Below are 25165 nucleotides of genomic sequence, written 5' to 3' on the forward strand. Positions count from 1 at the left end.
ATTCCCCCAAACACAGTACAAAATGAATGTATTATCCTGAATAACTAAACATGTGATAACGACAGTGAGTCAGAGACATATTTTCAGAATTTAGCAGTCCACATTTCCTCTCCTCATGCTAATGACATGGAAGATGTTCTATAAACCACATATTTTATTGTCTCCTATTATTTTGAGAAAATAGTACTAGTCAGAGGCTACACTCACCCAAACAGGCACAGTTACATTATTAGAGAATTCTCTTAGGCCTAACTTGAATTCATTGTAAGAGCCAACTTATATGCTTCCTGGTCCTACAGTAATTGTATACAAAGTTGTGTAGCCAAAAAATGTCATCAGTGGCTGGATGTATTTTAAATATAAAAAATATGATGCTGCAAATAACAAATGCAAGCTATCCCTTGTTGCATCTGAAAATGGTGTGCGTGTATGTACACATGAAGCTAAGGGCACCAGCTATATTGACAACAGTCAAATAAGTGTTCACTAACCACACATCTGTTAACACTTTAATCGCACATACATGCAACACCCACACAATTTTTGATGCAATAAGAAATGCAAAACATTTTGAATGAGAACAAAAAAACAGCTTAGGTTTGTTTATAGTATAAAAATATACTATATATTATAAAATTTAATATATTATAAAAACAATCTTACCTACACAGCTTGGCTGAGTCTTGGCTCTCATAAACATCTAACGCTAATGGAAGGAACACCTAGTAAAACGTTAAAAAAAAAACAAGGGAAGCCATGTTGATCAATAAGAAAAATTCCAGATTCTGCAGTCGGGCAATGACTGGACCAACCAAAATGTCACAAAATAGGGAGCAAGCTTTCGAGTTCTCCAAAACTGTAGTTTTCAAAGTCCTGGAATGCACAACTCATTTATGAAGACATGATTCATATTTTAGAGATTTCATTGCAGGCTATATTGTCCTTCAAAATATTCTGACCATACAGGGTGGTTGTTTCCAGATAACTGCAACAAACTTACATAAACTTTCCATTATTATTTTTATTATTCTTATTAAGCTAGTTTAAATTCCTCTGTAGAAAACCCCCAGTGTGATGTCCTGTTTCCAAAAAGAACAACCCTAGATCTGTTTCATTGTAACTCCTGTGGGCCCCCTAGTGTATATCAACCAAAACGGTTTAAGAAATACCAGTCTTCTTTACTGAAAAGAAATGTCTGAGCAGTCTTGGCAGTTTATGGCTGCAAACCTAAGTACATTTACTAGAAAGTTGGTTCCTTTGAATTAAGCCATACTAACTTTAAATTGTTGTTGTTGTTGTTGTTATTTCTATACTGTCCCATAGCCGAACCTCTCTGGGAGGTTTACAAAAGTTAGAACAGTAAAATAGTTTAACTTTAAAAAAAAAACCATTTACATAAAAACAATATATACAAACAACATATAACTAAAAGCAACTTTGAACTAAAAACATTTTTTTAAAAAATCCAACAATAAAACACAGCCTAAAACAACACTGCTTAAAAATAGTATACAAAAGTCAGCAAAAGGAACGAGAGTTCTAACAAGGGAAGGCCTGCCAGAATAATAGCGTCTTTAATGTCTGCTTAAAAGCCTTCAACGAGGTCAGTAGGTGCATTTCATCCTGCAGGTCATTCCACAACTGAGGGCCAGCAAAGGAAAAGGTCCTCTTGCATGTGGCTGCCAGTCTCACATTAGGCAGCCGCAGCAGAGAGTCCTCAGAGGACATTAGGTGGCGGACTGGGACGAAGGGGAGAAGGCTCTCCCTAAGGTACCTTGGACCTAGACCATGGAAGGCTTTAAAGGTAAGAACCAGCACTTTATATTTTGCTCGGAAACAAACTGGCAACCAGTGTAAAGATTTTAAAACCGGTGTAATATAGTCTCCACAGGATGTCCCAGAGACCAGCCTGGCTGCCGTAGTTTGTACCAGTTGAAGTCTCCGACCTAAATATAAAGGCCCACTTATTTGGAAGCCCCACTGAAGCTGGCTCCCTGGTGAATGTAGAGTTTCAACCTAACAGGGATACACTATGTTTTGGTTTCCAGAGGGGTAGTCCTGTTAGCCTATTGCAGAAAAAGCAACAAAGTGTCTTGTGACACTTTAAAGACTAAGGGCGCAATCCCATGCATGTTTAGACAGAAAAAAGTCCTACAACTCCCAGCATACCCCAGCCAACATAGCTGGCTGGAGAATGCTGGGAGTTATAGGGCATTTTTCCTGTCTAAACTAGTGGAGGCTGGTGGCTCCGATTTCAGTGGGGCTATGATTCCATTCTAGGTTTCAATCAGAACCAGCCAGAACTCTAAAGGAGCTATCCAAGTTGCTGGACCCATTTGAGGGACAGAGTTCAGCGCCTTTAACAGCTCCTTTAGAGTTCTGGCCTGTTCTGACTAAAATCCAGGATGGAATCACAGCCCCACCGAAACAGGAGCCACCAGGCTTCACTGGTCTAAACATGCATAGGTGCGCTCTAACACAATGCTACAAGACTGTATGTTTCCGGGATGTCTCATCTGGCCAGCCTCAGAAAGGGAAGCGTCAACGTGGCTCCTTAACAATATTCTCGTTGCTGGGAGGCCACCTTAAATAAAACAAACGCCTCTGCTCTTCGTCCAATTGGCCCTAACCTCGTGATCGCATCCCCGCACAGCACATGATCTGGGCTGCTCTGAGTGCAGAAAAGCATGGCGTGGATGTGCCACGCAGAGCGAAGAATTCGGTATAATCCTGCGGTTTCCACCCAGCTGCTCCTCAAGGCACACCACACAAAAGAAGCGATCGGCTTGCTGAATTTGGCTTCGAATGTACATAATGGGAGGGGAGGGGATCACATGAGAACAGGGTGGAGTTTCTTGCTCATCTCCGCAGAGTTTGGCACTGAAAGTCAGAGCAGGAAGCAAGATCGGCAGGGGAGCTTTGTAAGTAAATTCAATAGACGTAGGCAGACAGGTTTACATTTCCAGGGGAGGAGCAAATAAGGAACTGTCACACAAACAAAGAGTAAAGGAGGGAGGACAAACCGAAGCGGGGGCGCTACTGGCAAAGAAAAGGGATGCGGATTCCGAAAGCCAGTTTGGAAACAAAAGACCAGAGCCAGCGTTTGACTAGACAAAAGGGTTCAAGATATCCCGTCTTCCTGGATTAGGAAGCAAATCTGTAGAAATAGTTGCTGGAAAACAGTGAATTATATACTCTGGGGCAGCTTTCCCCAACCCCGGTGCCCTCTAGGTGTGTTGGACTACAACTCCCAGAATCCTCCAGCCAGCCTGGGATTCTGAGACTGACCGGCCAACAACTCCGGAAAGCAGCAGGGTTGGGGAAGGCTATAATTCCAAGGGAACAATTCAGCGACTGCTAGCGACGGCAGCAGCTTGTGTGGTGGAAAAGAGAAAAAAGAACCCTCAAGGGCAAGTATTAAATTCAGAAACAAATAAGCCCTCTGTTCCAACAGAGTAATAAACAGTTGCCCTACAGCAGTACGTGAAGAGGTTTGCTCTGGGGCTAGGTAACCCATATGCTAGGGATGGCTTCTACTCTGCATAGCTCACATGTATTATTTTGTTTTCTGTGCCCACAAAATGAAAACAGCATAGCCCTTTTCAGACGTTATAGGAGTTAAAACGAACGTGTGTGGCAGTGTGCTAGACTTCTCCCCTCGCCAGGGCTGACTCCAGCTTTGAGGGGGCATGGTGTCCTCTCGTGGTTCCCCTCAGTCACTGTGCCCTGGTAAGCTTAACTGGGTGGCTTTCTCTAGCCATCCTTTAATTTCCCACAATGTCCCAGAGCAAGGCTAGGTTGGGGGAATTGTGGAAAATTAAAAGAGTGAGTAGATCCAGTTGTCTAGAGCTGCTCAGTGTGCTGGGCTAGTAAAAAAAATATGAAGGGAGCCTACGGTAGGCATCCGCAGTTGGCCCTGTCAGATTACTGGGACCCTGGTAGCTGCCTATTGATGCCCACTGCTAACACCAGCCTACATGATTGTTATAAGGTGTGTAGGAAACTATTAGAAAACCTAAAAATAATGTTCACAAGTTCTCCTTCGCATCTGCAGAAAGCATGTTGGGGAAATGGATCTGCCCCCAACTTCTCCATGCCCACTGGCTCTGTCCAACAATGCCCGGGCTTTTGGTGCAGCATCTGAAAGGGGAGACTTCATGTACACAGCTGTATGTATTTATTTATTTATTACACGTATAACCCACCTTTCTTCCGTTGTAGAACTTAAGGTGGCTACATGTGGTTCCCATGTGGTCTCCCCTCCAAGCACTGACCAGACCCAGACCTCATTAGCTTCAGCAATATGGTGGCCTCGTGTCATGTCTTGAATATGCATAGACCATGTATGTGCATAGACTCTGCACACAACTGGGAATGCTGCACATTCAGAAATCATGATGTGCATACAGCTGTGCATGGGCGGGCACCCTTCTCAAATATGATGCTCAATGCATGAAGATCAAAGGTGGAGCTGAAGGGTTGGCAGCTGTGGTCCCATTTCCCCCACTATATGTTGGCTATATGTTTGGAGAAGAACTTGCATAGAACCCTGAAAAAGTAGCCTTTGTAAATATTTTTTGTTAATGATCATAATTATACAAAATATCCTATCCTTATTATGAATTAACAAATGAACCCAGCTTCGTTCAGGTTGTAACAGCCTTTCGTTTGACACAGCAACACCTTCACAAAAACTCCTTCCCTTGAGGGAGGGGTCTGTCCACTCCATTCTTCTAAGTGAGGCCTGCCCCATAGCAGGCTGTGGGTGTATAACTGTCCTCAGCCTACGAATCTCTCCTGGCTTCAGACTGTATGGACTGCAAAGCTATGTCCTGGTTAGGGAAGTCTGGCCCTGGTGGCTGAAGATGTTACTGCAGGCTTCGACCAAATGTACACATTTAAGGGCGCAATCCGAACTCAGAGGCGACCGCCTATCCAAAGCAGGGCAGGAGAAGCATGGAGGGGATCGTTCCCTCTGTGCTTCTCCTGCCCTGCATTTTCGGCTGGACTGCTGATTGCAGCTCTCTAGCCACGGGAGGGCTGAGCGGGGGAGGAGGCTGCTGTACGACACATTGGATATGTTGTACAGGCATTTCTACCCTCCCTGCCCTGGAACGCTCCCAGTCACGCCCCTTTCCAGCCACTCTGCGCTCCTCTTGTGAGCACAGAGCATGGGCCTTTTCCAGGAACCAACCTCTGCGGGCGGGCTCTTAGGTTGGTTTCCAGAAAACAAGATATCCTATGGCCATCTAGCCGCTGTCTAGCGGCCATAGGATTGCTCCCTAAATTAATTAGCTAGGAAATGCATTTTAAAACAAAGTAACCATGAGGTGCACACCCCTAGGGTCCCCTTCGTATACATGCCATGTTTCAGGTGTCTAGGTTTCATAGTCTTAGTGCTATGATGTGGAAAGATAGACACACATCCTCTTTTATTATTATAGATTACTTTAAAAATATTAGGCTTAACCTTATTGTACAATTTTCATAGTAACAGATTCGAATTCATAATAGCCCACCAAGTTTATTAGCATGGTGGGGTATTAGAAATAATTTGGCCTAGATATGTTATTTGTTCATTTCATTTCTCTACTTCCAAAGCTTCCAGGAGGAAACAGAATCCAAGTAGCTCCTTAAACAAGTCAAATTGATCTCTAAGAACAGAGATGGATGGATGGCAAGGAAGCAACAGCTCTGTCAACAGCAGTGCAACAGATCTCACGATTGGTTTTATCTCCTCGGCAGTAGCTGTTGTCTTATTTGGAACAAACTTTGTACCAGTTAAGAAATTTGACACTGGTGATGGTAAATACTTGTGTTTAAACCAAATTGCTATTGCTATCCTTTGCTGTGTAATTTTCACACACATAAAGATGACTGTCACATAAAATAAATATATTGGGTAGACATGCTGGCTGGGGGATGCTAGGAACTGTAGGACTTCTTTCTGTCTAAACATGCATAGGATTGCACCCTAAAGAACATTATTATAAATGGGACGAAGCGTTTGACTAACCCTTTCAACAAGCTGAATAGCTGACATTTTCTAGATACCAATGTGCTCCTGGACTGGATTGGGGGCCTGCACCAGTTTTCCTGCCAAAATTCCTCCCCCCCACACACACACCAGCTGTTACTACATATAGCAGCTTCGGTGGGTGAGGAGGCAATTTTCAGCAAAAAACTGGCATGGGACCTTAATCCAGATGGGCAGCACATTTTGGACTGCGGTCCCATTGCCGGTTTTTCTTCCAAATGTCTACCATAAGCACACTTTTTTAAAAGCATGTTTGTCATAATAGGTAGCTTGGCCCTCAGACAATTTCCCAATGTGCTGTCTCCCCCATCTTACCATGTTCTGTGAGATCTTTCCACTTCTCATTTTTCTTATTAATCCCCATCTACCTAACCTTCTCCGGTTCCTGTTTCTCTTGACACAAGTCTGCTGCCAATGCTACCCTCATCTTTCAGCCTCCCTGTCTGTTGCATTTCTAATTTCCAGGGACCTCTTGTTACTCATTTTTCCTGTCTTTAGCATCCATACTTTCCCAAGTAGTTCCTCTTTTCGTAAAGCCTGGCTGAGATTTTAACACCAGCCAATCTCACCTTTCCCTTCTGTTGCTGACAGCGCCATTTCCCCAGCACTTTGCAAACATTCCATGATATCACAGCTGGTCAGCCAATCACTGTAAGTGGCTTCACCAACACACAATTTCTCAGCACTATAAAACTGCAGCCATTACTGTGTAGAATTATTTGTTGTGCTTAACTATTCTTGGGTTTATTTGTGTTGTAGGAATGTTCTTTCAGTGGATTCTCTGTGCTGCCATCTGGATAGTTTCTTTAATCGTTAATCTTATTCAGAACAGCCCTAGATTTTGGCCCCTTGCTATGGTTGGAGGCTTCTTATGGGCTACAGGTAATGCAGAAATAATTCTACTTCTTCAGAATTTAATATGCACATACATGTGGATCTATGCACAATTTGCAAATTGCAGGAGTGTAGGAAAATGTAATTGTTAAACCTGAGACAGTTGTAACATGTGTTGCATACATTGGTCCCATTCACACATAGCAGTGGCAAAATCTTGGGTTAATTAAGCCACTATATGTGCTATACGTGAGGCATTTCCTATTTCAATATGCAGCCTTCTATCAGTTTGATCATAGGTTGCTTTGTGACATGTGAACTGAGACTATGGGATATTTGAGGGTTATACAACCCAAGAACTAGGCATATATTGTTTAACCCATGAATAACCCATAGTGAATAACCCATAGTCACAAAGAAACCTACAATCGAACCGACTGGAGGTTGCATATTCAAAGCACCAGTCGCTATTATGTGCAATTGAGGTCAGAATGTTCTCTTCCTATGTCTAACAGCCCACTGCTGTACAATTCAGCAGAATAAAGTATTTTATGAGTGGAATACTACAAGTTATCGTGGGAGAGTAGTGCAATAATATATCTCCTCGATGCTTGGCCCTTTCAGTACTTTCTATTATGATTACTTTGTTTCTATTCGAAATACCATTTCATGGGTGTTTAGTGTGTGATACTTACCTTGTTCTTCAATGAGGTTTTGAGTCTATCAGCTAAATGGCACATGGAACGTTAGTGTAGCTGTGTGAAAAAATAGTGACAGATGTGGCATTAATTTATTAAAAACACTGGGAGTATTTTAAATTTGTTTCTATCAACCAGGGGACAGTAGCTGTAATAATATATGGGGCGGGGTCACTCGATCCCCTCCATGTTGAAAGAGCACACCCAAGGGAGTCAGAGGATTGTGCTGCGTAGCCACCTCCACCCACCAGCCGCACAGTCATTAGTCATGTGAAGAGGCCAGCCGGCTAGGAGCATGGCTGACAAGTGCAGTGGGGAATATGGCTAGTCAGCACAGTGTCACACCCCCTGTCACATTCCCTTGGCCCCCTCCTTCCTCATGCACACACACAACATGAGAGGCTTCAGTCTCACGCCTTTAATCCGCTATCAACAGGTTCATTACAGATGCAAATCCTCGAAGACTCTCCAGCTACAAAGGAATGGCAACAGGGGATCCAAATGGGAGCTACAATGTTGCCAGCAGTTTGAAACAAGGCTTGCTGGCTAGAATAACTTAGGGAGGGATGCCCCTCCCTTCCAGTGATGCTCCCCTAAGTTGACCTTCACGCATCGCCAACCGGGTCGACCCTCTGAGCTCCGCCTCTAACTTTTCCCTCTTCGCTCTGCGCCGCAGTCTAGCATCCCTCAGGTCGCACTCCACACTCTCCTCCTCCTCCTCCTGGGTTCTCACGGAGGAGGGAAAGGGGAGGGGGCTTCAGGCCCAGCCATCTGGGTGTTAGCATCCTGAGAAGCACGCCTATCCATATCTGAGCTCACTCGGGAAGATGCCTCCCCCGGTTCTGGCTGTTCCCCTTCTGAATCTGAACTGCTAACTATCTCCATACGCTCAGAATCAATCCTGACACCCCCTGTGTTGAGTCGTGTATACCCCCCTACTCATATGTACATGTGTGTGTATAGATAGAATGATAGTTATCTTCCAGTTCATTATATGCATTGCATCCAAGGACACCAAATGTGGTGATTATTGTTGTCTATTGTTAATATTATATAATAATATAGATGTAACTATTGAACTAATAATCAGTGGGTTTTGCTTTTGTTGTTTCCATACCTTGCAGGTAATATAACAGTAGTCCCTATTGTTAAAACTGTTGGGTTAGGCCTTGGTCTCTTAATCTGGGCTTCTTTTAACTTACTAACTGGCTGGGCAAGCTCAAGGTAAGTGTGCTGCACGCTTAACCTTTACTGTGGGTAGTCATTTATGTGTTTGTGACATTCCCATTAAAGAAATATCACACACATGCCAAACGTCCTGGCAAAAGCATTTTTCCCCCCTTCTAAACGTGCATAGTTGTAATAAGCTGTGCAAGATCTTGCTCACAGGATCATCCCAGAAGCATTGTCTGGATACTTCCATTCTGGTGTAATTTTTCTATATTTATCGTATGTTAACTCTGAGAAGTGATGGACCCTTTATTTCCAGACTTCTCAAAGTGAAGTGTATTGGGAGAGTTTACCTGTCCATAAAAGCATATGGGAATGCTTAATATGTTGAATTAAAAGGCAGTCTTTTACAGGCCATTAGAGTACACTTTATAGTTGTGTTTTTAAAAAGTTGTTATAAGCTTTGCAATGTTCGAGACCGGCTTCAAACACAGATAAGGAAGTTTTTTTATGAGGGTTATTTGCATGTAACAGTTGTTTAAATAGCACACGGGATCCAGATATCTTTATTGGCAGGAATGTATTTATATATTTTATATGCAGCCTTTCAGCGTGCACCAGAATAAGTCAAACTGCAGTACTGTGTCACTGGGGAAATTCTTTGTTTTTTTCCTAGCTCATATTTCCATTGGGCTTGTTGTGAGTGCCACATGCAGTATATTTATGCAAGTGCCCTAGATATCTACTGGTGATAAACTATATATATTTCCTTGACCCTTCCCTAGGCCCATTTCATTTTGAGAACTTAACCTTTTATTTCACAGGTTTGGTTGGTTTGGAATAGACGCAGAAGAAGTCGTAAAGCCAGTCTTAAACTACATTGGAGCTGGACTTTCAGTGTTAAGGTATTTAAAAAACACTTGTTTTTCTTAACAACTATGGTATTTCAATTATAAAACATCGAGATGTTTTTAAAGGAATTTAAAAACAAGAGAAACAAAGTGAATATTTTATTCTTTTGAGTCTGAGTCTGAGCATATGTGTGTAAGGGCACAATCCTATGTATGTTTAGACAGAAAAAGTCTACCTGGGGAATGCTGGGAGTTGTAGGACTTTTTTCTGTCTAAACATGCATAGGATTGCACCCTAAGAGTTCAGTCCAACAGGATTAATGCTCAATAGATGGCTGCAATCCTAAAGACACTTATTAAAATGTAAGTCCCATTGGTGCAGTGGGATTTACTTCTGGGTAAACATGCATAGGGTTCCACTGTTTTTAACTTAATGTTGTTTCGGAATCAATTGCATTTTGTTTTTAGATTTTAAAGAATAATGTCTTACAAATGGTAAAAAGGAACACAGGAAAACAGGAAAAAACACTTGGCATAAATATTTATATGAATAAAATACTACATCATCATGGGTTTAACATTTGTTTTCATTCCCTTTGCAGCACCATCGTGTTTCTTTTCATAAAAAGTGATGTTCAGAGTTCTTTGCCATCATCAGAAAGCACTCCATTATTAAGAGAACATGTAAGTTTTGATTTTGTTATTGTTTTAAATCAGTGATTAACATTAGTGTGGGTGGGGCTTTCTGGGGCATTGTGGCAGCCCCCTGTGAGGTTCCCAACTTACCTTTCCTTCTTATTCAAGTGGGTTTCGGCAGAGATCAGTTCTGAGGCTGGTTCTGTTTACCCTCTTCACTGCTGACTCTAATGGAATGGGCAGTGAAAGGAGAGCAAGTACATTAGAGCAGGTGTACACAACCCTTTGGACCCATGGGCACTTTGGAAATTTGAAAAACTGCTGTGGGCACCACCACAAAATAACTAATCAGTGCACTGCTTTCGTGTCTACCTGTCACATCTGTGGATGTTGGGCTGTGTCTTATTTAGCAAAAATGTTTGTTTCATCTCTTTTGGACACTGCAACATCTCTTAAATAAAGCATTGTCTAATACAGCTAGTGCTTTTTTTAAACATACATTTTGGCAATGTCCAGTAGTTGCTTCTTTGGGGGAGGACGTTCTTACAGAGATGAATTTTGTACTGGAACAGTCTTTAATATTCACTGATGTATACGCTCTTTTAAATTATGTACCTGCTTCACTGAAGTTAACAAATGGTCAGCGTAAATTGATTCTTCACACTCTTTTGACAAGTAAAAGACTGATATTACAACAGGATAAACACTTACCTCCTATAATGCAATATATTGAGGACCTTACAACACTTTCAATATTTGAACGGGTGGCATATAGACCCCACTTTCAAATGGATACTTATTTGGATATTTGGTCCACATTTGTTGAAGCCTTTGTATAACTACTAGAAAGTTGTATGCATTTCATATGTATTCATTGCTATGGATATATACAAATCCATATATTTTTTTAAAAATGGATTTTTAAAAAAAAAAACTAAAAAGTTTTGCAGGTGCCATGTTGGGGACCCCTTTACAGGTGCCATAGGAGGTGCCCACAGGTGGTAGGGCACCTTTGGGTGCTGCATTGGGGACCCCTGCATTAGAGAATCAATTTAAATGTACAAAATATCTCACAGTAGAGACCTAGCCTGATCAATATAAAATGAAATCCAACATTTTAAATGTAAGAATATTACACGTCAGAAAAAAGCCAAAATGACAAACGTGAGTGAGGGGTTACCATAGACCACAAATAGCGTGTAAGTCAACGACGTGACCTGAGAGGACAGTGCTACTTTAGATTGTATTGACAGAAGCATTTTATCTGGTTTTCTGGGACATAAATGCCCCTTTTTGTTTGTCTCTGGTAAGACCCCACCTGTGACCAGTTCAGTCACCAGTCATAACAGAGTAATCCCCACCAAGATAACTTCTGTATGAGTCCGTATCAACTCAGACACAAAGCTTTTCAATAGGTCATTTCCCATTTAGCTCCAAAGCTTCAGGTGGGCTGTAACTGGGTGATGTACATGCGTCTGTAAAGCTGCCCCAACAGCTAACCGAGTCTTCAGAAGCCTTTCTCTTGATCAGCTTTCCCCAACCTGGGGCCCTTCAGATGTGCTGAACTGTAACTCCCATCATCACTAGTCAGCGTTAGCCACACTGACAGGGGATGATGGGGGTTGTAGTTCATATCATATGGAGGGTACTAAATTGGAGAAATCTGCTGTGGATGATCCAGCTGTTAAAGGTAAATTAGGTGGCTACCAGGAACAGAGTCTTTTCAGTGGTCGCACCCCAGTTGTTGAAGTCCTTCTCAAGGTAGATCCACCTGGTGCGTAATCTTTGTTCTTTGGGGCACCAGACAAACTCTGCTGTATTTGCCCAAGGTTTTTGTTGATAATTTGCATTGTTGCCTTTAGTTATGGCTATTTGTTATGTTTGTGGTACTGCTGGTACAACTTGATTTGTTTTTACTGCTGCTTTGACATTTGGATTAATCTGCTGCTGCTGGGGTTTGTACTTTTACTATATATTTTTTATCCTTTTGTGAGTAGGTTAGGCTGAGAGATAGTGACTGTCCCAAGGTCACCGGGTGAGCTTTGTAGTTGAGTGGGGATTTGAGTCTGGGTCTCCTCAGCTGTAGTCTGACACCCTAGCCACGACACTACAGTGGCTTTCAAGAAGGTCTTATCAGGAGAAGTGGGATGAACTGAGGGTGGCCAATTCTGTGTTCTTGGGATACAATGTATTTCAAAGGCAGGCATTCCAGGAGCTGTCAGTGTATTTTGACTTACAAATATGATTGAAGAGGACAGATACACATCTCTTCAGTGGAGGCTGGTGGCCAATCTGACTGGTGGGACAGAGGACAGGTTAGCAGAGGTGGAGCCAAGGGGCCACGAGAGGTGAGCCAAGGGGGTCAGCAGAGGTGATCAGTCTTTGTATCTCCAATAGTCAGCAACCCATGCCACAGAAAGGGAAAACTAAGGCACATGAACATGCAAAGGAGGGGGTCGGAAAACCACACAGCCACACAAAAGCATTCTTTGGGCCTGCATTCTCCTGTTCCAGCAAGAACTCCCGTATTGCAGAGAATCAAGTGACTTTAAGATCATGAGTGCACATTGAGAAGGCAGGGGGAAGTCACACAAACATACAAAATCATGCTAATGTCACTGCTAATGATGATATCCTATGATGATATTCTGAGAGCCACACAGCCAGGGCCTTTTGGGCAGGTTACTTGTTCTTTGCCAACGAGCGGCCCACAGGCATCAAGGTACCCCTGGACACCCTTCTTGGTGCCCTAGCTGTCCCACTTAAAAACAACCAAAATAACACATGTTTATTACCAGCAGCTAGGATTGATGTGAAATTGGTTTCTGTTGGTGCTGAAAATTGTGGGTTCAAAGGAGTTGTTTGAGGTTCAGACCTTACCTCTGCTTTGTAGGGTTCTTTTGTAGGTTACTTGCCTTTTTTGTAGGTTTTCTGTAGGTTGCTTGTCCTTTGCCACGTCTCCCATGGCAGCCATTTTGTGTGGTGCCCAGGACAGATTCTCAAATTGCCAGTTGTCCTCATGACCCAAAGAGGTTGCCTAGCCTTGGACTGAGCCTTAGACAGAGCATCGGGATAAAGTTCCTAAATTATGTTCTGTTATCAGTTCACCGATGATACAGAGTGTTCAGGGAAGTTGGGGGATCTCTTTTCATGGACATCATCAAAGAAAATTGCATGGGCACCCGTTGGGAATTCTTTAGGTGCCATCTCTCACCTGTACAACTTCTTTCCAATTCCCAAGAGAATTCTCATATCTAGCAAAATATATAATGAATCCAGGTTTGGATGTTTTTAAAAAAATCTTAGATTCCATGTTCTTAAAAATCTTGGACTCTCCAACAGTCAATCAACACTGAACGTAGAGCTGAAAACAGGAATGATGTATCATGGGTGGACAATCTTTCTCCATTAGGAAAGAGAGTGATGTAAGTTCTGAACATCTTTCTGTGAATGTTGTCTACCTGCCTTCCTCCCTGGAACATTCATTCTATGATTAGTTCCATAAGGCAGCAGAGATGGCGACCAGAAAAACAACTCCTTTTTAGCTTGCTACTTACTTTACTCCTCCAGATATGTTTTAAACCTGTGTTTTGAAATTGTCCTTCTCTGTGCTGCCTTGGTATTAAGCTTCTGTCTTTAAAATATCATTATTACTGCTGGTTTCCATTTTCCATTTTTCAGTGATGTTATTGGTTTCTACCGGCAGTATCCAACGGTGTCATTCCGCAAACTCAAATAGCGCTAGTGGAGCTCCGCTGAACCTTTCTGTTGTGCAACCGGTTTCCCGTTATGCTTTCACAACCGGTTGCACAACAGAAAGATTCAGTGGAGTTGCACAGCGGGTTGCACAAGAGTTATGCAGGGTCATAGCTCAGTGTGATAGAGCATGCAGAAGGTCCCAGGGTCAATCCCCGGCTTCTCCGGGTAGGGCAATACTGGGCTAGATGGACCAATGGTCTGACTCAGTGTAAGGCAGCTTCCTATGTTCCTATGTGCAACAGGTTGCACAATGGGTTGCACAAGCATAATGCACAACTATTTGCACAATTGTGCTTGCGCAGACGTAACTTTAATTGGATTCTTCTCCTGCACATTGTTCAGAACCTAGTTTCCGCTAGTGCGACATCATTTGTGCTAGCAGAATGACACAGTTGGATATTGCCCATTCTGTCTGTGTTTGTTATATATTTCACTCTGAGAGCTTCGGCTGTAGCAGGGGTGCAGAACCCAATCTGGATGGGTGGGGGGAAACTGACATCATCCCGCCCCCCCTACCCAGTTTGCCTTTCTCCAGTCTGAGAGAGACACAGACTTCCATGATCCTCTGACAGCATGGAGAAAGGTACTCAGCTGGCACTGGCCAGCCTCGTAGCTTTGCATAGCATGCGTCATTCCTGTAGGAGTAGCCAGCGCTGTGTGAAGCCACATGGCCAGCTCTGAGAAGAGAAGACCAGCCACTCCTCCCAGAGCCAGCTGAGTCCCCTGGTGCTCGCATCCCTGTTGTCTCCTCTGATCTGAGATGAGAGACAACAGTGGGGACTCCTCCAAGCAGGGGGAGGGATAAAGAAACTGAAGGAGGCTCTGTGGGCTGAATGCAGAACCTCTTTGGGCCAGAGGTTCCACATCCCTGGGCTCTAAGGTGACTCATGAATGAATTCAGTACATCAATCCATGCATTAAATAAGTGGTGAACTCTTTGACATTTCTGGGAAAACATTGGCAATGCTTTTATGGGGTGCAAGAGCGCTGCGTGCCTGCAATGAATGTTGTAACTCAAGACATGACTGTGAACTTGCCATATCTTTTTTATCCCGTAAGAGGCTGCTCCCTGGCTGTGATAGCTGGAATACTGTATGGTTCTAGTTTTGTGCCTGTACTTTACATCAAGAACCATGGCAGAAAGAATGAAACGACATATGCAGGAGCAAGTCAATATGGTAAAGACACATGAATACTTCTAAAACTGATGTATACCTGTGAAGAACTGTGATCATTCATGGTGGATGGAAGGGGAGGGAAAAGCCTCCTCATGTCTCCCTTTGCTTCTGCCGCCCCTCATGCTTCTGTGACAGGAATAGGCAACAGGTGGGCCACTTGTGGCTCCCCCATGGCCACTTTTGCAGTGGGGTCTGCAAAAAAACATCTCAGGGCTGGGTGCTTATGGGATGAAATCTAGGTCAGATGTCTTAATGATCCCATAACGTCTTATGTTGTGGTTTGTTCCTAATTTGGGGGAGAGGGTCTACAGTATAAAAATGAAAGTTCAGTGAAGTGTAATTGTTGGTCACTAATCAGGGGAAGTAATTCAGAGTTGGACACAGTACCAACCTCGGGTATGCATGGGTGGGCCCCTGCCAAGGTCCCACCTCCCAGTAGGGCCCACTGCCCCACCGCGACTGCTGCTGAAATGTCACAGCGGCAGCACGCACGCACACACACACATATACACACAATTTTGCAAGGAAACAAGGCGTGTGAGCCGTGCATGCCTTGTTTGGAGCAGAATTGTCCTCCTGGAAGCCTCTGAGGACTACAACTCTGTTTGTAAGCAAGGCACACATTCCCTGCATGGTTTGTTTCCTTCCAAAATTATTGTGGGGGGGGGGGCTTGCTGCCACCATGACAATTTCAGTGGTGGGGGAGGGTTGTGGCCCCAGGTGGGTTCTGGGAGGGGGGGCAACGCAGCCTCCGGACCCCCAGACGTTGCTCATCCCTTCTCTACCAGTAGGTTTCAGTCTCTGGAGGTGAGTCACAGAAGGACATAGCAGTTGCTGCCAGACGCTTCTTTGGCCCAGAATTTCCTTCAGTAGAACACATTTGTGATCATGGGTGGCTGGCAGGTCCCTCTGCAAGCTGCGCCCTGGACTCATTGACCGGGTTCATGTTATTTAATCTATGAAAAGCCATGGCACTCATGGGCACCAGGTTGAATGTGCAACCCCTGCTTAGCTGTCGTGCCATGCAAACCAGGAGTGTGGGTTATGCTAGGTATAAACAACCCTCTCATAACCCTATAACAGTTGGTTAACCCTCAAATAACACACGCATGCCAGGTTTGCACGACACTACAACCACCGATTGGGGGTTGCATATTCAAAATGGCAGCCACACACACCACAGCCTCACTGTGGGTTAAATAATCCATGGTGGGCAGCCATGTCATGTGAACAGCCCCAGTGACTCATTGGGCACTGCCACCACAAGCCACATGCATATTTTTCTAAGGGATGTGGAAGAGTTTATTAGTTGAAACAAAAAGAAACAACCTGTTGACATAGAAAAGTCTATGGAAATCATTCTAGTCTAAATCAGTGAGACATTTAGGATGCAATCCTATGCATGTTTAGACCAAAACGTCCCACAACTTCCAGCATCCCCCAGCCAGCTATGAATAGGATTGCACCGTTAGCATGGTATTTACAGCCATGTCTACATCATACATATAAACTGAGCAAAGTACCTAATTCAGCAAAAACTGGGGAAAGCATGGTAGGGTTTATATCTGCCTTCCCGAACCTGGCCCTACTGGATGGGGATGATGCGAGTTGTGTGTGCATCCAACACATCTGAAGCGCATCAGGTTGGGGAAGGCTGTCCTGTATCAATAAATGTGTGATTAGGGTAAAAGCAGAGCCTTACCTGCAATCATCACAACTGTGAATCACATTTGTGAATTTCCTGAATATATATTTTGTATACTGCATATGCCTCACTATTTGTTTCAGATTTAGATTACGTCTTTGCACACTTCAGTGGCATCTTCCTTACAAGTACTGTTTACTTTTTGATCTACTGTGGAATGATGAAAAATAGTCCTAAAGTTTATCCTGAAGCCATAATCCCAGGTATAATTCTGAAATACATACATACACTGTTGTTGTTATTATTACAAGTCCCTCTCAAACATACTTTATTATGCTGCTCTTAGAGAAATCCATAATGTGGCTGGCATATATCAGTCATATCATCCCTAAATGTGAGGCGGAGGGGTCACTGACAGTCTATGCAGTGTAAATCCTATATAGCAATACCAGATTCATACTTTGTGTAGATCAGGAATAGGCAATGTGGTGCCCATGGGCACCAGTGCACCCTTGGGCACCTTTTTTGGTGCCCATCAAGGTGTCCCCCCCCTCCTACTTTTTATTTTTATTTCGTTTTAAATAATAACGCTTCTTACTGGGAGCTGGGATCACTTCAAGGCAAAGTGGGGGCCTCTAGCTGTTCCCATCTTCTTTCCAGTGAATCCCTCTGGGCCACACGTGGGGCTCAGAGACATTCTGAGGCAAAGGAGATGGCAGGTGGCTGCAGGCCAGTGCTTTCATCTGCAGCACTCCCATTTTGAGGCAGTTCCCGGGACCCATTTTCTCATATGTGGTCACAGACCCAAAATGTCTGCCTACTCCCTGGTGTAGATCCGTATGTAGCCAAAATGGCACCATTCAGGCATGAGAGGGAGGGATTGGCAGGCTCAAGAAACCCCAAGTTTTGCAGAAATTCAAAACACCTTTCGGAACCAGAGGAGGACGGCAATGGGACGGGGCGTCCTGAGAGAGGGCATGACTTGATGGGTGTCTGGAACAGGAGCACGCCGTGCTGCAACAGCGCAGATGCCACTGGTGCTGAAAGTAGTGCGTCATTTATATATATGTATATATTTTTATCTGTCATCAGGATTTGTTTCTGGTGTATTGTGGGCAATAGCCACTTGCTGCTGGTTCTTAGCCAATCATTACCTCAGTGCTGTGGTCAGCTTTCCCATAATAACTGCGGTAAGTACCCATTGATCTGTTCATCAGCTGTGGTTCTTTTCCATACCAAACGATGCATATGCACCCCTCCTGTCCTCGTTATGGAGACCTCATGTGCATTCGTAAGGAGTTCATCCAGTACCATACAGTACAGGTTCGGTTCGGTTCTTCTCATTTGCCTTTTGCTTTTAGTAGAATTACGATTTCATCACTCAAGCATTAAATCTAATTCTCGTCTGACCATTCTTATGCTGATGGACAGGGGTGTTCCAGCTCGAAACCTATTTACCAGAGCCCTGGATCTTTTCACCGGAGCCCTGAGTACCCGTTGGTGCCAATGGAATGTTCTTTTCCTTAACTTAATTGTCATGCCCAGGGCAATTTCCAAGGGGGATCACAGCTCAGTTAAGCCAACTCTCACCACACACAACCCAAAATCCGCCTGCCATCATGTTAATTAAAGTTAGAAAAAATCCTCCACTGGTGCAAGAGAAGCTTTTTTCCCCTAAGCTTAATTCCATGGGTGTGTGTGTGAAAGAGACAGCCACTCTCTTTTGTGCATTTTTCCCACACCTGTTCACAGCCATTGCAAATGAATCATAATTATAAAGGAACTGCAAATTTAGGATGATCTGAGGGTGGGGAGCAAATTACAATCATGAGCAACAATTAGTGCAAGATTACATTTAAATAAGACAATTGGGCCCTAGCAAAACCCTCAGGAACAAATGAGATCCTTCATTTCATTGTATGTTACACTTCTTCTCTAGGGTCCTGGCTTGATAGCTGCAATGTGGGGAGTCTTGGTGTTTAAGGAAATAAAGGTGAGAGTGTAACATTCCGAACATATTTCTCATCATCGTCATATCTGCATGTAAGAAATGATGCTCAGGCCAGTTCAAATAAGTGGGGGAAAGGAGCGGGCAAGGGAGTTGCACACTTAGTTTTTCCATGCTTCTTTAGAATGTGAGCATGCGTATCTTCTGATTTCACCTCTGATTTCTTGAGCTCTGATTTGAATGTTCTGAACCAATCTAGAGAGAGGAAGCACAAGTCACCTCTACTTTCTCTTCCCAACGTTACTTTGGATTTCCAAAGGCTTGGGTTGAACTATAAGTTTCATGCATAACAAATCTCCCAATGGCTGCTTCCTGTAGGGGAAAACAGCTTTGGGGAGAGGCAATTTGAAGTGAAGAGGTGATGAGGAAATGGGGCTGCTTAACCCTTCCCCTACCTGACACTTTTTCCTTACACACACACACACACACACACAACCTCAGGTATTCACTGTACTGCAAGATAGGTGCATGTTTTCAAGAGTAAACACTCATCTCGAACTCTGTGCTGTGTGACGGAGGAGGAGATGTGGCTGGGCAGAGGGAAGTTGTAGTTGCAAAGTAGCGGAGGGGAAGGGTTCAGCATTGTCCTTTTTTCCACCCTTTTCCAAAGCTGCTTTTCCTAGAATGATACACATATTCATGTGTAAATGCATCGTTTTGCCCTTCATTTCTGTACTGAATGAATTGACCCAGATAACTAGTTCACTTTCCCAACACTTACAATACAGTTACTCTCGTTACCCGGCCATGTATTTAGTTTGTATTTATTTACTAGCGAACGGACCCATCTGAGTGAAGGGCTATTCCCACCTGTGTGAAGGCGGCTTGATTCACTAGTAAATAAATTTTAAAAAACTAAATATACATGTGAGTAATGTGAGTAAATGTTGTGCCTGGCCGATCTGAGTGAAGGCACACCCACTGGCACCCCTAGACACGGCCTTGCCATGGTGTACCCCTATTGGCCCTTAAGGGAGGGGGTCTGTGCACTCCATTCCCCTGAGCAGAAGCTGCCCTCCAGCAGCAGAGAGGGGCAGCTGGAGAACATTCCGTTGCCCAGGTTGGAATAGCCCTTAGACTGATACTCGGAGCCTTCACAGAAACGTACACAGCTGTCGAAGTTGGGCACACTGTGCACCCCTAAAGCTCCCTGAGGGACAGGTCAGTCCACTCCATTCCCCTGAGGGTGGCAGCCCCAGTAGAGAACAGGGGTCAGGAGTATAACCCTGCCCCTTGGCCTGCTAATCTCCCGTAGCTTCAAACTGTATAGACATGTAGTGGTGTTACATGTCACAGACTTTCTGGCCCCTGTCAACAACTGGGCAGCCACATTATGCACTGGCTGGAAATCTTTGAGTCGTCTTCAGGGGCACTACCATATAAAGTGCATTGTGGTTGTCCAGCTTGGAAGTAAGTGGTGTATGCATAACTGAAGCCAGGTCAGGCCACTCAAGTTAGTCACGGCTGCCATATATGCCTGAGCTGGCAGATCTTGCTGGTTCTCAAAGGAGCTCAAGCCAGTGTATGTGGGCTGCCCCATTTTACCCTCACAACAACCTTGTGAGGTTGGTTAGGTGGACAGATAGTGACTGAGCCATGTTTACCCAGACAGCTTCATGGCTGAGCAGAGATTTGATCCCAGGTCTCCCCAGGCCACGTCTAACTCTAAAACCAATTTTTCAAGCTGATTTGTGTAGCTCATTTGGCCAACTAAATATATGATTCTAGTTTACTAGGTAGACAGACACTAATATTGATAGAAAGTGGGCCGTTTGGATGATCGGCAGCACCAGCCATGATAGGTTATGGTGTGTGCCGGCCACCATTGTGAATATTCAAGCTGCAGCAGGCAGTCACTCTGGCTTATTGTGATGTGTGAACCCAGGCAGGATGGCTTGTTGCCGCAGTTAACAAGCCACTCCAGGGCATACTACAACCCACGGCAACAAGCCACCCTGGCCAGGTTTGCACATTAAGATGAGCTGCACTGACCACCTACTGCAGCTTGAAAATTCACAATGCAGCCCACTGTGGCAGCCCACCTGGTGATGGCGCGAACTGGGTCAGTGTGTTCCTATGGGTATACACTTGTACCATGAATTTGTTGTTCTGCAAATGACCCTATCTACTTTTAGAAAATAATGCTACTTCTCTTCCTCCCCACCCCACACCACTTTCTGTGTCTATGCAGGGACTGAAAAATTATCTGTTGCTCTTGGTAGCATTTTGTGTTATTTTGGCTGGGTCACTCTCAACAGCTTTTTCTAAAGTCTGAAGAAACATCACTTGGACCAGCAGATGGTGCCACTAGCTAATATAATTGAGACCTTCAAGAAGATCATATCTGATGTTTTCCTTGGATCATAAATATCATCACTCTCCCCAGAGAGACAGAAAAACTCGAAATCAAATCAAAAATGCTTTGTGCTAATTTCAAAATATTCATCATGTTTACCACATTGTGGAAAATAAGGGAAGACCTTTATACATCTCAGGGCTGGGTGATTATGGGATGAAATCTAGGTCAGATGTCTTAATGATCCCATAACGCCTTATGTTGTGGTTTGTTCCTAATTTGGGGGAGAGGGTCTACGGTATAAAAATAAAAGCTCAGTGAAGTGTAATTGTTGGTCACTAATCAGGGGAAGTAATTCAGAGTTGGACAGAGTACCAACCTCGGGTATGCATGGGTGGGCCCCTGCCAAGGTCCCGCCTCCCAGCAGGGCCCACTGACAAGAGCTTCCTGGAGTGGCTCTTCCTCTTCACCTTTGCAACCTGCTTGTTCATGTGCCTCTCCCTTTGGCCCAGACAATGGAAGTGGTGAAAAGGAGAACAGATGCCACAACCTACTTGCTCACTTGTTCTCTGCCTGTCAAGAAAGTGGTAGCATAGTAACGATGAGAAAGACAACGCAGCTGGTGACAGTGGTGGTGAGAAGGTAGACTCACTGAGCTGGGGGGCCATTGGAGGTGTCTTGTCCAAAGGTCCTCAAAAACCTGGAGTCCGCAGTGGTTGGGCATTGAATATTCCTTCTTTTTTTAGTGTTTACATACATGACTTGTTAACAAAGTCTACCATCCACATGCTCTGCTTTTTCTGCCCCCTCCACCCCATTTTGTTCAATATATGGACTGATGAAGAGTTTTGAAGAACTCAAAAGCTTGCTCACAACTTTATGACCTTTGGTTGGATGTACTAGATTTTGGATTTATTTATTTTTTCTAATGGACCAACGTGGCTACCTGCATTTTGGGGTGGGTGAGGAACCATTCTGAGGATTGTTGAGGGCATGTGATCCAGTTCCTTGCTGAAGCTAAGCAGATCTGGGAGCTTGGGAGACCACCCTGTGTATACTACTTTTGAGTTCCATGATAGAAAAAAGACAGGATATAAATGTACTAAATAAATAAAACAAAATTGTTATGGTATGCCCAAGCACTTCTAGGTAAACACTGGGCCACCTTCCCCAGCCTGGTGCCCTCCAGATATGTTGGACTGTGACATCCATTATCCCCAGCCAGCATGACTAGTGGTGGTGCTGTTCCTTCTTGACACCAGCAATGGCAGCCACTCTTAGAATTCACCCTGAGTTTGAGCATCTATTTGTCAGGTGCTGTAGGCACTGCCTTCTGAAGAGGATTGACCCCCAGCCCTGCACACAGAGCTTGCCACAGAGCATCCAAACAGAGCATGCAATCTGTTTGAAACCAGAACTGTTTCCTGCAGAAGCGCATTGGCCAAGAAAAGAGGACCAGTCCAGCTTGCTGGCAGCTTATAGCTTGCTTTACAAGCACAAAGTCCTCAGCATTCTTCGTTAAAGAATTGCAGATAGCAGGACTGGGAAAGACCTAGCAGAGCTGCTGCCCATCAGAATGGAAGTACTGGGAATGTACCAGTCAACTAACTCAGAATAAGACTGTTCCATACGTTCATATGAGATAGAACCCACCTTCACCACCAAGATAGGACTGCAGTTCTGCCTTGGTCCTCCTCCGGTCAGCAAATTGATTGATTGATTGATTGCATTTATACCCCGCCTTTTTTCCTCTTGCAAGGAACCCAAGGCGGCTTACATTATCCTCCTCCTCTCCATTTTATCCTCACAACAACAACCCTGTGAGGTGGGTTGGGCTGAGAGCCTGTGACTGGCCCAAAGTCACCCAGTGAGCTTCCATGGACGAGTGGGGACTAGTACCCGGATCTCCCAGCTCCTAGTCCAACACTCTGGCCACTACACCACACTGGCTCTGTGCAAACAAGCGCACCAGTCTAATTGGCTTAAGTTACAGAAGGGTTGATTTTGGTTTGACATTAGGAGAAACTTATTGATAGAAAGCAGTTGGATGATGGAACCAATGATCTAGAGGGGCAGTGGGCCCTCCCTCATTTGAGACATTGAAGCTGAAGCTGGACAACCATCTTCCGGGGATGTCCTAGGTCTGTATTTCCTGAATTGAGCAACGGGTTGGGCTAGATGGCCTACAAGCCCCCTCCAATTCTGGTATTCAGTGGAGGTTGATGGCTCTTAATGTCAGTGGGGTGGTGAATCTACTACGGTTTTCAGTCAGAACTGAAAGCCGGAGTGGATTCGCTACCCCACTGACATCAGAGCTGCTGGGATTCTGTGATCTTCTATGTGCAGTGCTTGATGAATTGAGCTCCAGGTAATGAGCCCTATGCAAGCATTCAGGCTGCTTGCATGAGGCCCAAAAGTGTGAGGAGATGGCCATGCATGCAAGCCCGCACTGGGCATCTGTTCCCACCTGATGTCTCTAAACACACAAAAGTCAGAAGTGGGGTTCCTGATCGCAGGGGACCTCCATGATAAATGCATGGATATCTTTAGAGAAGCTTGTGTTCCCCAGGGATGCTGGGGAAAGGGTTTGCATGTGCATCCCCACACCACTACGCAGTTTTAGTCTTCACGCACACAGGCAAATGCCTGCATAGCACTTGCGGTATTAGGGATAAGTAATTACTTATCTTTCAAAAGAATGACCACTTAAATTTGCAGGTATAAAGACTTCATTTGTTGTACAACTGTTATGTAAAATCTAGTTCTTAAAATAGTCATTGTAAATGAATGTTTTTCTTTTTAGGTCAATGTGAATTATTGCTCTTGCAAATATTTGCATAAACGTTTAAAAAATATCAAATGCAGTAGTTTTAGTCATTTTTAAAACAATGTTCTTGTTCAAGAAGGGATTTTGCACAGTCTGTTACATTTTTCATATATCCAGGAACTATTGAGATGTTTCCTGTGAAAGAATTATATTATTATTTTTCATGTAGTCTAGAGCAGGGGTTCTCAAGCTTTCTACTCCCAGGCCCTCTTGAGAGAGCGGAATGTGACGGAGGCCCACCAGGCACAAAATGGTAGTGCAGGGATGGAGCTGGTCACAAAATGGTGGCAGATGGAAGCAGAGTATAATATAATCAGCTGGCAAATACTGATATCTTTTTGTATTGATATCTAATCCCCCTTTGGAAATGGCTAAATTCTTTACCACACCTGTTTCCTTGTAGCAGGGAGCTGCATAGTTCATCTTTCCTCAAGTGAAGTACACACAGTCAGGAACATTTAGACAGTTCTAGAAAATTAGAAGAGTGGCTCCTCCCCTGCACCAATGGGTAGTAGCATCCCATCCATAAGTGGGATGTGAAAAACATGCCCACAGTCATTCATGCACTAGTGCAGTGATCCTCAGCCAGTTGCCCTTGTTGTACTACAGTAACCATCATCCCCATCTAGCATGGCCAATGGTCTCTATCCTTTGACAACCAGATAAACTGGTCTGTTTTCCAGTGCTGTGAAAATTAACTTGAAGGTGGGGGATTTTCACCCTCAATTTTGTTTTGCTGGTTAGTACTTTGGTTCAACATAGTTATTGCCACTGACTGCTCTGTCACCAGTTCTGCCTCTAACTAGAACTGACCAAGATCTCAATTGTTTGTTTAAGTTCTGCCCTGAAAAATTAGCTAGAATCATGGTTTATACTTTCTTGTAAAACTATTGTTCTTCCTTAATCTGGACGATGAACCTGAATAGCTTGTTTGACAGGCCTGGACAGAGGAGAAGGACAGGTATAATATAGTTACATTCCTTACACATTACCTGTTCTGTTTCCAATTCTAGTCCATCTGCCTTTAATTATGTTTCAGGCAATTTCCAGATAGCGAAAATGCCATCTGTTATATCTGTCACCCCACTGACTTTCTGTGTCAGTGGTCTGACTAATGAAGGTCTAACTATAATTAATTTTGGCTTAGGCAGGAAGATTCCCTTTAGATTCCTGCTACTATATTGGTTGATGTCCAATGTTCCCTTTGTGTAGTATGTAACAATTCC

The 25165-nt window shown here is 44.0% G+C and overlaps 1 protein-coding gene across 4 annotated transcripts; it reads left to right on the forward strand.

The window, feature by feature from the left end:
• Positions 1-2889: 2889 nt before the first annotated feature.
• TMEM144 (transmembrane protein 144) lies at positions 2890-23959 on the forward strand. 4 transcript variants are annotated; one of them, XM_084856353.1, is made up of 13 exons: positions 2890-2921; positions 4055-4169; positions 5602-5805; positions 6797-6919; positions 8694-8793; positions 9564-9644; positions 10193-10274; positions 13569-13651; positions 15045-15163; positions 16952-17071; positions 17901-17998; positions 18748-18801; positions 21008-23959. In XM_084856353.1, exons 3-13 carry the CDS (start codon positions 5667-5669, stop codon positions 21089-21091), a joined length of 1083 nt encoding a protein of 360 aa, XP_084712479.1. In that variant the 5' UTR covers positions 2890-2921; positions 4055-4169; positions 5602-5666; the 3' UTR covers positions 21092-23959. The 4 variants fall into 4 exon arrangements, with proteins under 4 accessions (XP_084712479.1, XP_084712478.1, XP_084712477.1 ...); XM_084856351.1 differs by lacking the exon at positions 2890-2921 and adding an exon at positions 3280-3410; XM_084856352.1 differs by lacking the exon at positions 4055-4169.
• Positions 23960-25165: the final 1206 nt, after the last annotated feature.

This window comes from Heloderma suspectum, chromosome 5, assembly GCF_057233095.1.
Source record: "Heloderma suspectum isolate Gila_16-S chromosome 5, 16-S_ref, whole genome shotgun sequence".
Classification (NCBI taxonomy): domain Eukaryota; kingdom Metazoa; phylum Chordata; class Lepidosauria; order Squamata; family Helodermatidae; genus Heloderma; species Heloderma suspectum.